The 12,216-nt window shown below is 44.7% G+C and overlaps 1 protein-coding gene and 1 long non-coding RNA gene across 2 annotated transcripts; one reads left to right on the top strand and one right to left on the bottom strand.

Annotated features, from left to right (window-relative positions):
• Positions 1 to 216: 216 nt before the first annotated feature.
• On the top strand, positions 217 to 7,407 carry LOC144331222 (uncharacterized). Its single transcript, XR_013398192.1, has 3 exons — positions 217 to 285; positions 3,126 to 3,471; positions 6,192 to 7,407. It is a non-coding gene; the product is annotated as an uncharacterized LOC144331222 (long non-coding RNA).
• Positions 7,408 to 8,977: 1,570 nt separating this feature from the next.
• LOC703631 (small ribosomal subunit protein eS1-like) lies at positions 8,978 to 10,694 on the bottom strand. Its single transcript, XM_077947936.1, has 2 exons — positions 9,792 to 10,694; positions 8,978 to 9,491 (listed from the first exon to the last, which is right to left on the bottom strand). The coding sequence occupies exons 1-2, from the start codon at positions 10,441 to 10,443 to the stop codon at positions 9,268 to 9,270; spliced, it is 876 nt and encodes a 291-aa protein (XP_077804062.1). The 5' UTR covers positions 10,444 to 10,694; the 3' UTR covers positions 8,978 to 9,267.
• Positions 10,695 to 12,216: the final 1,522 nt, after the last annotated feature.

Raw genomic sequence — 12,216 nt, 5'->3', positions numbered from 1 at the left:
GTTCCATCTCCACACCTGTGTTCCATCTATGTCCCAGTCAGGAAGAAGGGCAGGGGAAAGAGGCGTGCACAGCTGAGTTCGCCCAACACACCCACATTCAAAGAGCTTTCCTGGAAGCTCCAGTCAGTCACTTCCCTTATATCTCATCAGGAGGAACTGTTTCTTGGGGCCACGTGAACAACTATAGCTGCGAGGAGGCTGGGAAATAGAGTCTTACAGCTGGGCACATTCCTGCTCAAACAAAAATCATGATCCTCTTTGTGAGGAAGAGAAGATAAAAATCAGGTAAGCTACTACATTAGGGGGTAGCCATGTTAGGTACAGTTACCCCTAGTGACTTTCCGAAGAGTAGATTTTCTTGGAAGGCTCTTTTATTACCTTGAGCTCATTGATAAGTTTTGTAATCCAGGTTTCTATGGGAAAGCTAAAGTGCTCCATAAGAGATGGAGAAAAGACAAAATTCCCAGGCAGTTTTGGAGAGGAAAGAGTAAGTCGTAGGCCGGTGCAGTGGCTCATGCCTGTAATCCCAGCACTTTGGGAGGCCAAGGTGGGTGGATCACCTGAGGTCAGCAGTTCAAGACTAGCCTGGACAACGTGGCAAAACCTTGTCTCTACTAAAAACACAAAAATTAGCTGGGTGTGGTGGCGGGCGCCTGTAATCCCAGCTACTTGGGAGGCTGAGGCAGGAGAATCTCTTGAACCAGGAGACGGGGGTTGCAGTGAGCCGAGATCGTGCCATTGCTCTCCAGCCTGGGCGACAAGAGTGAAAGTCCGTCTCCAAAAAAAAAAAAAAGAGTGAGTTGTAGACTTGCCCTAGGCAGAGGCTACAAACTAAGGGTCAGTAGGAAATTAGGCTAAAGAAAGCTAAATGTAAGAAACAAAGTATAGGAAAAGCCATCTGTTTTTAAACTGATGGCTTCTTGATGGAGGTTGTTATGTTGTTATGGACTGAATGTTTGTGCCCTTCCCAAATTCCTCGTTGAAGCCCTACCCCTCAATGTGATGGTGTTTGGAGACGGGGCCTTTGGGAGGTAATTAGGGTTAGATGACGTCATGAGGGTGGGGCCCTCATGGTGGGATTGGTGCTTTCGTAAGAGATGGCATGTCTCTGAACAAACTGTTGGGTAAACATGTCTCTCAACAAACTGTTGGGTAAAAAGTAAAATAAGAGATACTAGAGACCTTGACCTCCCGTCCTTCATGTGAGGACGGGAGAAGACAAAACAGTCTCCTGCAAGCTAGGAAGCAGGGCCCTCACTAGGAACTGAACTGGCCAGCACCTTGATCTTGGACTTCCCAATCTCCAGACTGAAAAATAAATTTCTGTTGTTTGATCCACCTAGTCTATGATATTTTGTTATGGCAGCCCAAGCAGAAAAAAACAGACGTAATTGTCTTAGAGGTACCTGCATTTTAGAAAAGGAGTCCTACTATTTCAAAGAATTGGCCAGAGTGGCATAGCGGAAAGAGTATGCATTTGGGAGTGATATGACTTGCACTGCCATCTATAAATTGTAGGAACTTGCAGGATTGTTTTTTGCTGCAATGAGCCTCAATTTCCTTATTTGGAAAAAAGTAGACAGCTAATACTTACCTTGAAGATTCCTGTCAGTAAATAATCAGGTCATGGACTGGACACCTAGCTCATGGAAGAAGCACCATCCATGTTGGCCACAATTAGCCACATCTGGTATATCTGTCTTTGTATCCCCCACGGAGCCTAGCAAGGCGTAATGCACACAGATGTTTACTGAGTAGCTATTGAAACAGGCTACTTGGGCAGAGCTATTGAGGTGGAGGGGGCTTTCTCTGAGATCCATGGACCATTAGGGACGCTGGTATGAGGCTGGCAGTCTAAAACGATCATGTCTTCCCTGACTCCAACTTATTTCTAAACCATTGAGGAGTATCATTGTTCTCTCTTCCTTATGAAAGTGCCCCGTGGAGTCTCCTGTAGTAGACATTGAGTTAAATGTTACAATGTCTTTTTCACTGGCACTTCTGGCAAAAATCGATGAATAACTTCATAACCACTCTTAAGGGCACCTCATGTAAGTTTGCAGATCTCTGCTATTTTGCAGAACTCTGCTATTAGTGAGAATGAGATTTTAAAGCCTCATTCAGTATCCAGTGAGCACCCACTACGTGCCAGATGCTGGAGATAAGAGACATTTCCTCCCCCTGATGGTTCAAACGTTGATCTGTCTGAGAATTGCTGCTCTAAACTCAGGTAATTCTTATCCTTAACTCCTGCCCTTTACTGCCTATTTTACCCTACTCCCTAAGAGAAATCCTTTGGCCAGTAGGAAAACACCAAACTAGACAGATATGATCCCATGCTGAAGGCAGAAGGATTCACCATAACCTAAGAAAATCAACTCACTCTTTATTCCATCTGGCCCCAGGATTCCTCTAACGCTAGAGGGCAGTCGGGTCCCATAGACCTAAGGAAGTCAGCCTGCTCTTCATCAATGCCCAGCAAATTATCCCCTCCCCGTCCTCAGGCTGCTCTCCTGGAAATGAAGTGCTGATCAGTAAAATAACTTCCAGAGATCCTCTTACCTACAGGGTAAGAACACTGGCCTTTTCAGTTTAGAGGCAGAATAGGGTTTGGACCTTGATTCTAACACCTACTAGTTGTTTGACCTGGGGAAAGTGTCTTAACTTCTCTGAATTTTGATAATATGTATCCATAAATGGTTTTGCGAGAGTAAACGTAAAGCACTCAGCACAGTATTCAGCATGTGGTTAACCTTCAGTAACTGTTGGCTGTTACTATTAGTGATTGTCAGGAATGACTTTCTCTTAGTTCTTGACATTGCTTTTTTTCCCCTTTGAGACAGGGGTCTCACTCTAAAACCCAGCCTGCTCTCAAACTCAACTCCTGGGCTCAAGCAATCCTTCTGTCCCAGCTCCTGAATAGCTAGGGTTACAAGTGCATGCCACCGCACCAGGCCCTACAGTTCTCTTTTATTTAAAGTCCAAGCATCAATTCCTAGGACATAAAGTGAGGACATTCTTAAGACAGATCTACTATGTACTAAGCATCATAGTAAGGGGGCCAGATGAATTATGTATGATGCCACAATAATCTGAGTGAGGGAATTGTTACCCCTATTTTACAGGTATAGAACCTAAAGATCAGTAAATTGCCCAAGATCACACTGTAGTGGAGGAACCTGGATTCGAACCCAAGACAACAGAGCTTCAAAACTCTTCACCACAGGGGGCATAGCAGTAGTGTTTTCCCAGAAGCTTCTTGTACCTGATCCCAAAGGCAAGTTGTGAGGCTGAAGAAGGAGGTTGCCACAGCTACTAACTGGACCCCTTTTCACGTAATCAGATCCTTGGTCTGCTCCAGTTTTGCAAGAGGAGCCACTTGTCTGGAAACTCTCCTCAACACCTGCCCCTGGAGGGAGCCGACTGTGCCTGAATTATTTAGAGTCTCTAGACACTTGATATAATGAGCAGGTGTGGATGCTTCTCTGAATTCCCCAACATGCCTTTACTTACCTCCTTTCCCCTCCCCCCAGTTGCCTATGAGGAAAAAGGAGGCATCATCCTTTTCCTCACTGTAGATGTGTATGCCTCGTCCTTCATTTTTCATCCCGAAGTCTATTTGTAAGAAGTGGACCATTTTCCTTGCAAATATCAAAAATCATGTTGATTTCCATTGAAACTGGTGGTGTAAATTGACCCTAACTAGTAAATGTGTAAATTGGCCAGGAATGGTGGCTCATGCCTGTCATTCCAGCATCTTGGGAGGCCAAGGCAGGAGGATCACTGAAGCCCAGGAGTCTGAGACCAGCCTAGGCAATATAGTGAGACCCTGTCTCTAATTTTTTTATATTTTTTGTTTTTTTTTTGAGACGGAGTCTCGCTTGTTTCCCAGGCTGGAGTGCAGTATCACGATCTCGGCTCACTGCAACATCTGCCTCCCGGGTTCAAGTGACTCTTCTGCCTCAGCCTCCCGAGTAGCTGGGACTACAGGTGCATGCCACCATGCTCGGCTAATTTTTGTATTTTTAGTAGAGACAGGGTTTCACTATGTTGGCCAGGCTGGTCTTGTGCTCCCAGCCTTGTGATTCGCCCACTTCAGCCTCCCAAAGTGCTGGGATTACAAGCATGAGCCACCGCTCCCGGCCAAAATTCTTGTTTTTGAAGAATATTTACTGACATGGAGAAGAGATGCACTAGAAAATATTGAATGGGAAAAACTAAGCTATAAAACAGTATAATTAAAAATTCTCAATTATACATATTTAGTTAGAAAAAGACTAAAAGACAATGTATCAAATAATATTATGGGCTGGGTACAGTGGCTCACAACTGTAATCCCAGCACTTTGGGAAGCTGAGGCTGGATGATCACTTGAGGACAGGGGTTCAAGACAAACCTGGGCAACATATCAAGACCCTATGTCTACAATTTTTTTTTTTTACTTAGCCAGGCATGTTATGTGTACCTGTAGCCCCAGCTATTTAGGAGACTGAGGCAGGAGGGTCTCCTGAGCCCAGGAGGTTAAAGCTACAGTGAGCAATAATCAAGCCACTGCACTCCAGCCTGGGTGACAGAGTGAGACCCTGTCTCAAATTTAAAAAAAAATTATATATATACACACACACACACACACACACACACAAAACAGAGAGAGAGTCTCACTCTGTTTTCCAGGCTGGAGTGCAGTGGCACAATCTCAGCTCACCACAACCTCTGCCTCCCGGGTTCAAGTGACTCTCCTGCCTCAGCCTCCCGAGTAGCTGAGACTACAGGCACACGCCACCATGCTCGGCTAATGAGTGATTTCTACTGAGCAGTGAGACAAGTGAGTTTTATTTGTCATTATACTTTTCTAAGTTTTCTACTTTATTTTAAAGTAGAAAATGGGAAATGGGAAATTATTGGTGCAGGCCAGGCATGGTGGCTCACACCTGTAATCCCAGCACTGACTGGGAATCCTAGGCAGAGCATTGCTTGAGCCCAGGAGTTTGAGACTAGCCTGGGCAATATGGTGAGACCCTGTCTCTACAAAAAGAAAAATAATACAAAAAGTAGCTGAGCATGGGCCAGGCATGGTGGCTTATGCCTATAATCCCAGCACTTTGGGAGACTGAAGCGGGCAGATCACAAGGTCAGGAATTTGAGACCAGCCTGGCCAGCATGGTGAAACCCCGTCTCTCCTTAAAAAAATACAAAAGTTAGCCGGGCATGGTGGCATACACCTGTAGTCCCAGCTACTCGGGAGGCTGAGGCCGACTTGAACTGGAGAGGCGGAGAATTGCTTGAACGGGGGAGACGGAGGTTGCAGTGAGCTGAGATCGCGTCACTGCACCCCAGCCTGGGTGAAAGAGCAAGACTCTGTCTCAGGCCGGGCGCGGTGGCTCACGCCTGTAATCCCAGCACTTTGGGAGGCCGAGGCGGGCGGATCACAAGGTCAGGAGATCGAGACCACGGTGAAACCCCGTCTCTACTAAAAATACAAAAAATTAGCCGGGCGCGGTTGTGGGCGCCTGTAGTCCCAGCTACTCGGGAGGCTGAGGCAGGAGAATGGCGTGAACCCGGGAGGCGGAGCTTGCAGTGAGCCGAGATCGCACCACTGCGCTCCAGCCTGGGCGACAGAGCGAGACTCCGTCTCAAAAAAAAAAAAAAAAAAAAAGACTCTGTCTCAAAAAAAAAAAAAAAAAAATAGCCAAGCATGGTTGTACACATCTGTGGTCCTAGCTACTAGCTGCTAGGGAGGCTGAGGTGGAAGGATTGCTTGAGCTCAGGAGTTTGAGACTGCAGTGGGCCAAGATCATGCCACTGCACTCCAGCTTGGGCCACACAGAGTGAGACCCTGTCTTGAAAAAAATAAAAAAGAAAGAAAAAAAGAGAGCGAGCGAGAGAGGAAGGAAGGAAAGAGAGAGAGAGAGAGAGAGAGTCAGAAAAGAAAGAGAGAAAAAGAAAAGGAAGGAAGGCAAAAGAAAGAGAGAAAGAGAAAGAAAGAAAAGAGAAAGAAAGAAAGAAAGAAAGAAAGAAAGAAAGAAAGAAAGAAAGAAAGAAAGAAAGAAAGAAAGAAAAGAATAAAAGAAGGAAAAGAAAGAAGGAATTATTGGTACAATGGTGAAAATAAAATTTGTGATAACAATTTTTTAAATTTATAGACAGGTTTATTTTCCATCCCATCCTCCTTTGTATTCTATCTTTTACAGATGAAGAAATCAAGGTTCAGATGCTCTTGGTGACATAGCCAGTTGAAGGGAAAGTACAGACTAGACGCCAGACCTTTACACAGGAGGGAGACAGTGACCTCAAAGGGGAGTCTGGACTAGTGACTTCTAAGGCCCCTTCCAGACCGAGGCGCTCTTCCTCTCTGCTGCTGGGCTGGTTTCACCCCCTGCATTCACAGCCCTCCCAAGGTAAGAGAACTTCAGAAACCCATGAAGTGCTTCTGCCCCAGGTACTTCACTGAGCTCTAGTTTTCTTTCTGTAACTTGCAAATAGGGCTACAACTCTGACTCTGTGTTTCCAGATTCTGTTTCAATGCAGACAATTAGATGGTAAATAATTCAAGAGAACGGAAACTGGCAAAGTGGTGTGTGATGTCCAAATAGCTATCTTCTTTACCCTCTGGTGTAAACTTCAGGCTCCTCTGCAACTCAGGAGCCCCAGGAGTAAGTGAAATGTACAAACACAGGAATCTCTTGTTTCCATTCCCCTCATTTTTAAATATTGTTTGGGGGTGGGAATGCAGTTTAATCAAAGATTAAGGTAAGACAGTTTGGCTTTGGATGACAGATTCAGACAACTTCTTAGGCATGTCTGAATTTCTTCCCATGGTGGAGTAGAGTGATCAGAATCCAGAGGCGTCGGTTTCTCCTTGACCTGAGGATTCATGATCCAAAGTTGTGGTCTCAGAAATATCACCATTCATCCTCTTTCTCTTCCTTCTGGGCAATGAGGGAGACACATTTCACCAGACCCTTCTAAACTGCCCCGCCATTAAAGAAGTAGTCTTAGTTAAGACCCGTTGAATTACAGGTAACATAAACCACCTCTGCCCTGCCTAAGAAGAAAAGGATAATGTATTATATGGACATAGGGGTGTCTTATAAAGCCCAAGGGCAAAGAAAATAGAGATGGAGCCTCTCAAGAAATTGGAGCTAGAGGCATCATGTTACAGGACTTCAAAATATATTACAAGGCTATAGTAACCAAAACAGCATGGTATTTGTATAAAAATAGACATATAGACCAATGGAACAGACTAGAGAACACAGCCAACTGATCTTCAACAAAGGTGCCAAGAGCTTACACTGGGGAAAGGACACCCTCTTCCATAAAGGGTGCTGGGAAAATTGGATAGCCACATGTAGAAGAATGAAATTGGATCCTTCTCTCTCACCATATGCGAAAATAAATTCAAAATAGATTAAAGACTGAAAAATAAGATCTAAAACTGGCCGGGCGCGGTGGCTCAAGCCTGTAATCCCAGCACTTTGGGAGGCCGAGGCGGGCGGATCACAAGGTCAGGAGATCGAGACCACTGTGAAACCCCGTCTCTACTAAAAATACAAAAAATTAGCCGGGCGCGGTGGCGGGCGCCTGTAGTCCCAGCTACTCAGGAGGCTGAGGCAGGAGAATGGCGGGAACCCGGGAGGCGGAGCTTGCAGTGAGCGGAGATCGCGCCACTGCACTCCAGCCTGGGCAACAGCGTGAGACTCCGTCTCAAAAAAAAAAAAAAAAGATCTAAAACTATAAAAATACTAAGAAAAACTCTCTTGGACATTGGCCCAGGCAAAGAAGTTATGACTAAGACCTTGAAAGCACAGACAACAAAAACAAAAACAGACAAATGGGGCTATATTAAACTAAAAATCTTCTGAACAGCAGTTGATTGTTTCAATCAACAGAGTGAAGAGACAACTTGTTGAAAGGGAGAAAATATTTGCAAACTATTTATTCAACAAGGGACTAACATCCAGAATATAAAAGGAACTCAAAAATCTCAAAAAGGAAAGAACAAATAATCCCATTAAAAAGTGGGCAAAGGACATAAATAGACATTTCTTAAAAGAAGACATGTAAATGGCCAACAGGTATATGAAAAAATGCTCACCATCACTCATCATTAGAGAAATAAAAATCAAAACCACAATGAGATCTTACTCCAATCAGAATGGCTTTTATTAAAAAGACAAAAAAAAAAATAACATATTGGTAAGGATATGGAAAAAGGGAAAGTCTTTTACACTGTTGGTGGGAATGTAAATGAGTACAACCACTATGGAAAACAGTGTGGAGATTTCTTTTTTTCTTTTTTTCTTTTTTTTTTTTTGAGACAGAGTCTCACTTTGTCGCCCAGGCAGAGTACAGTGGTGCAATCTCAACTCATTGCAACCTCTGCCTCCCGGGTTCAAGCAACTCTCCTGCCTCAGCCTCCTGAGTAGCTTGGATTACAGGCACCCACCATCAATGCCTGGCTAATTTTTGTATTTTTAGTAGAGACGGGGTTTCACCATGTTGTCCAGGTTAGTCTCAAACTCCTGATCTCAGGTGATCCACCTGCCTTGGCCTCCCAAGGTGCTGGGACTGCAGGCATGAGCCACCGTGCCTGACCAGAGATTTCTTAAAAAAACTAAAAGTAGAATTACCATTTGATTCAGTGATCCTACTACTGGGTATCTACCCAAAGGAAAAGAAATCAATGTATCAAAAGGATATCTGCAAACTTGCATATTTATTGCAGCACTATGCACAATAGCTAAGATATGGAATCCACCTAAGTGTCCATCAATGGAAGAATAAAGAAAATGTGGTATATATACACAATGGAATACTGTTTAGCCGTAAAGAGTGAAATCATGTCATTTGCAGCAACATGGATGGAACTGGAGATTATTATTTTTTTTAATCACAAATAGGACTTTTTATTTGCCACTATTTTTTTTTTTTTTTTTTTTTTTTTTTTTTTTTTTTTGAGACGGAGTCTCGCTCTGTCACCCAGGCTGGAGTGCAGTGGCCAGATCTCAGCTCACTGCAAGCTCTGCCTCCCGGGTTCCCGCCATTCTCCTGCCTCAGCCTCCCGAGTAGCTGGGACCACAGGCGCCGCCACCTCGCCCGGCTAATTTTTTTGTGTTTTTAGTAGAGACGGGGTTTCGCCGTGTTAGCCAGGATGGTCTCGATCTCCTGACCTTGTGATCCGCCCGTCTCGGCCTCCCAAAGTGCTGGGATTACAGGCTTGAGCCACCGCGCCCGGCCTATTTGCCACTATTTTAAGTCTGAACTTTAAACAGATTCTTGGACTGGTCGTTCATATCCATCAGTTCGTTCAACTTTAGCACCTGTCTTGTCCCCAGTGACTTTTCCGGAACTACTGCCTTCACCATGAAGCTCCATGAGTTTTCCCAATTCAAACTTGAGCTTCTTCAGCATTTTTACTTTTCTAACAAAGACATCATGGAGAGGATAAATAGATTGGCAAGCCTTTTCTATGTCTTTTCCAATGCTGTCTAGAATCAATTTATTTTTTTATTTATTTATTTTTTTGAGACGGAGTCTCACGCTGTTGCCCAGGCTGGAGTGCAGTGGCGCGATCTAGGCTCACTGCAAGCTCCGCCTCCCGGGTTCCCGCCATTCTCCTGCCTCAGCCTCCTGAGTAGCTGGGACTACAGGCGCCCGCCACCGCGCCCGGCTAATTTTTTGTATTTTTAGTAGAGACGGGGTTTCACTGTGGTCTCGATCTCCTGACCTTGTGATCCGCCCGCCTCGGCCTCCCAAAGTGCTGGGATTACAGGCTTGAGCCACCGCGCCCGGCCGAATCAATTTATTGACCATTTCTTTCAAGTCATTTGTCGGCACCTCTTGGGTCATGATTTCCATCATCTTCTGGATTTGGCGGACCTGTTGGTGCTGAGCATAAGAGGTCTTCCGTATCTGATTGTTGCGTTTTTTAGTAAAGCCAACACAGAACAGACGAAGCAAGTAACCATGAGTAGTCTTGACATCAATGTGAGCTTCAATCATTGTCTGCCATTTTTTGACCATGGAACACATTTTGTCACGAATAAGATCCATGCCATGGAACTTAGTCAGGCAGTTTTTGCCCTGAACATCTTCAGTAATCAGCTTGAATTTTCTAAATGCAAATTCGTCATTCTGCAAATCAGCAAGACTCACTTCAAACACACAACCCTTGAGGCTGTCGGATGCAATTTTGGTTCCTTGGGTCCTGGTGACTAGCGTCTTTCCAATATTTCTTATATTGAACATAGCAGCTGCTTTCACATTATACCAATCTTTCTTAGAAAATGGATCAATCACTTTCTTCTTGGCTCCCTTTTTGCTGCCTTTTGTAAGGCGCTTGTTCTTGCCAACCACCATGGTGCTGCTCAGAGAGCCACAAGGCCTGGAGGTTATTCTCTTAAGTGAAAAAAGTCGGGCACGGAACAACAAATATTGCATTTTCTCACTTATATGTAGCAGCTAAAAAAATTGAACACGTGGAGCTAGAGAATGGAAAAACAGTTAATAGAGATGGAAGGGACAGTGGTGGAGGGGCGGGTGGATAAAGAGAAGTGTTAAAACATACAAACATACAGTAAGATAAAAGGAATAAATTCAATATTCCACAGCAGGGTAGGATGACTAAACTTAACAAAAAAGTATTGTACTCACATGACGGACACCCTGAATGCCCCTTCTTGATCACTATGTATTATATACATATAACAGATTTTCTCATGTACCCCATAAATATACACAAATAACTTAAAAAAAAAAAAGAAACTGGAACTAACTCACGAAGAAAAGGGAAGTGTGTGGCTCAGGTAACCAACCATAGCAGGAGCAAGTGACTGGAATCAGGGACTCCAACATCCCCTGGGTGCTCCCAATGCTTCTCCTTTCCGTGGAAGGGCTTCATTTCCTCCTGCTGGAGACTGGCCTCTTCCATGAGCATGGGGCATAGCCATTGGAAGCTTCCAGACTTATTCTCACAGCTTTGTCACACTTTCCACCCACTGTAAAAACAAAAAGGCTCACGGTCCCCAGTTTCAATGCAAAAAGACTCTGGTCTGCTTGGGCCGCCTGTCCTCGCTGTAGTGGAGGTGTGGAGCAGGGGCCATGGTATGCTCTGGGTTTATTCAGCCGTGTATACCTGGATGACCTCACCATGGTTAAATGTTGAAAGGGTTTCAGAGGGCTTCCTCTTCTGGAGAGGATGTATATGTAGGAACAATTCAACACTCCTACTGAAGCAACTAGAAAAAACAGAGTAAGTTACAAAAATCACCTTTTTAAGACATTGCAGAGTTGAGCCATCAATGAGGACTAATGAATTGAAACTCTGGAGAGGAAAGAGGCCTTTCCCTTTTTTTTTTTTTTTTTTTGAGAGAGAGTTTCACTCTTATTGCCCAGGCTGGAGTGTAATGGCGCAATCTAGGCCCACTGCAACCTCTGCCTCCCGGGTTCAATTGATTCTCCTGTCTTAGCCTCCCGAGTAGTTGGGATTGCAGCCATGTGCCACCACACCCAGATAATTTTGTATTTTTATTAGAGACGGGGTATCACCACGTTGGTCAGGCTGGTCTCAAACTCCTGACCTCAGGTGATCTGCCCATCTCGGCCTCCCAGAGTGCTGGGATTACAGGCGTGAGCCACCGCGTCCGGCCAGAAAGAGCCCTTTCTAAATGTGCTGATTGTCTCTGACCATTTTCTTCCCGGGGAGTATTTGTCAAATCTGTGCACAGGCCAAGGATAGGGCTTGACCCAGGCATAGCGTCTCTACTGGAACAAAGAGAAACTGGTAGAGTTTTTGATGATCAACGTGATCTGTTGTAATGCTAGAATCTAGAACTAAGCCAGAGCTCCTAAGAACAGAGCTGAATCTTCCATAGGCTTTCAGGGATGAGAAGACAGAGACGTGACAATGAAAAGAGTGGGCTCCATCCAAGGACCAGTGATGACCCAGAAGTGGACTGGGACTAACTAAGACTGCAACCCCACCTCAACCCAACTGAATTCTTGACTAGATTGAGGTGATCAATCCCTCACCCCATCTGCTAACAGAAGAAAAAGAGATTCATCACTGGAGGAAAATAACATCATCTGTTGCCTCTGTTTTCTTTTATATAATTATAAGGAATATAAAGAGCAGGAAAATGTGACTGATCAGAAAAAAGGCAGGAGCCAGGTGCAGTGGCTCATGCCTGTAACTCAAGCAATTTGGGAGGCTGA

This window comes from Macaca mulatta, chromosome 9, assembly GCF_049350105.2.
Source record: "Macaca mulatta isolate MMU2019108-1 chromosome 9, T2T-MMU8v2.0, whole genome shotgun sequence".
Classification (NCBI taxonomy): domain Eukaryota; kingdom Metazoa; phylum Chordata; class Mammalia; order Primates; family Cercopithecidae; genus Macaca; species Macaca mulatta.
This window is presented reverse-complemented; position numbering and strand designations above follow the sequence as displayed.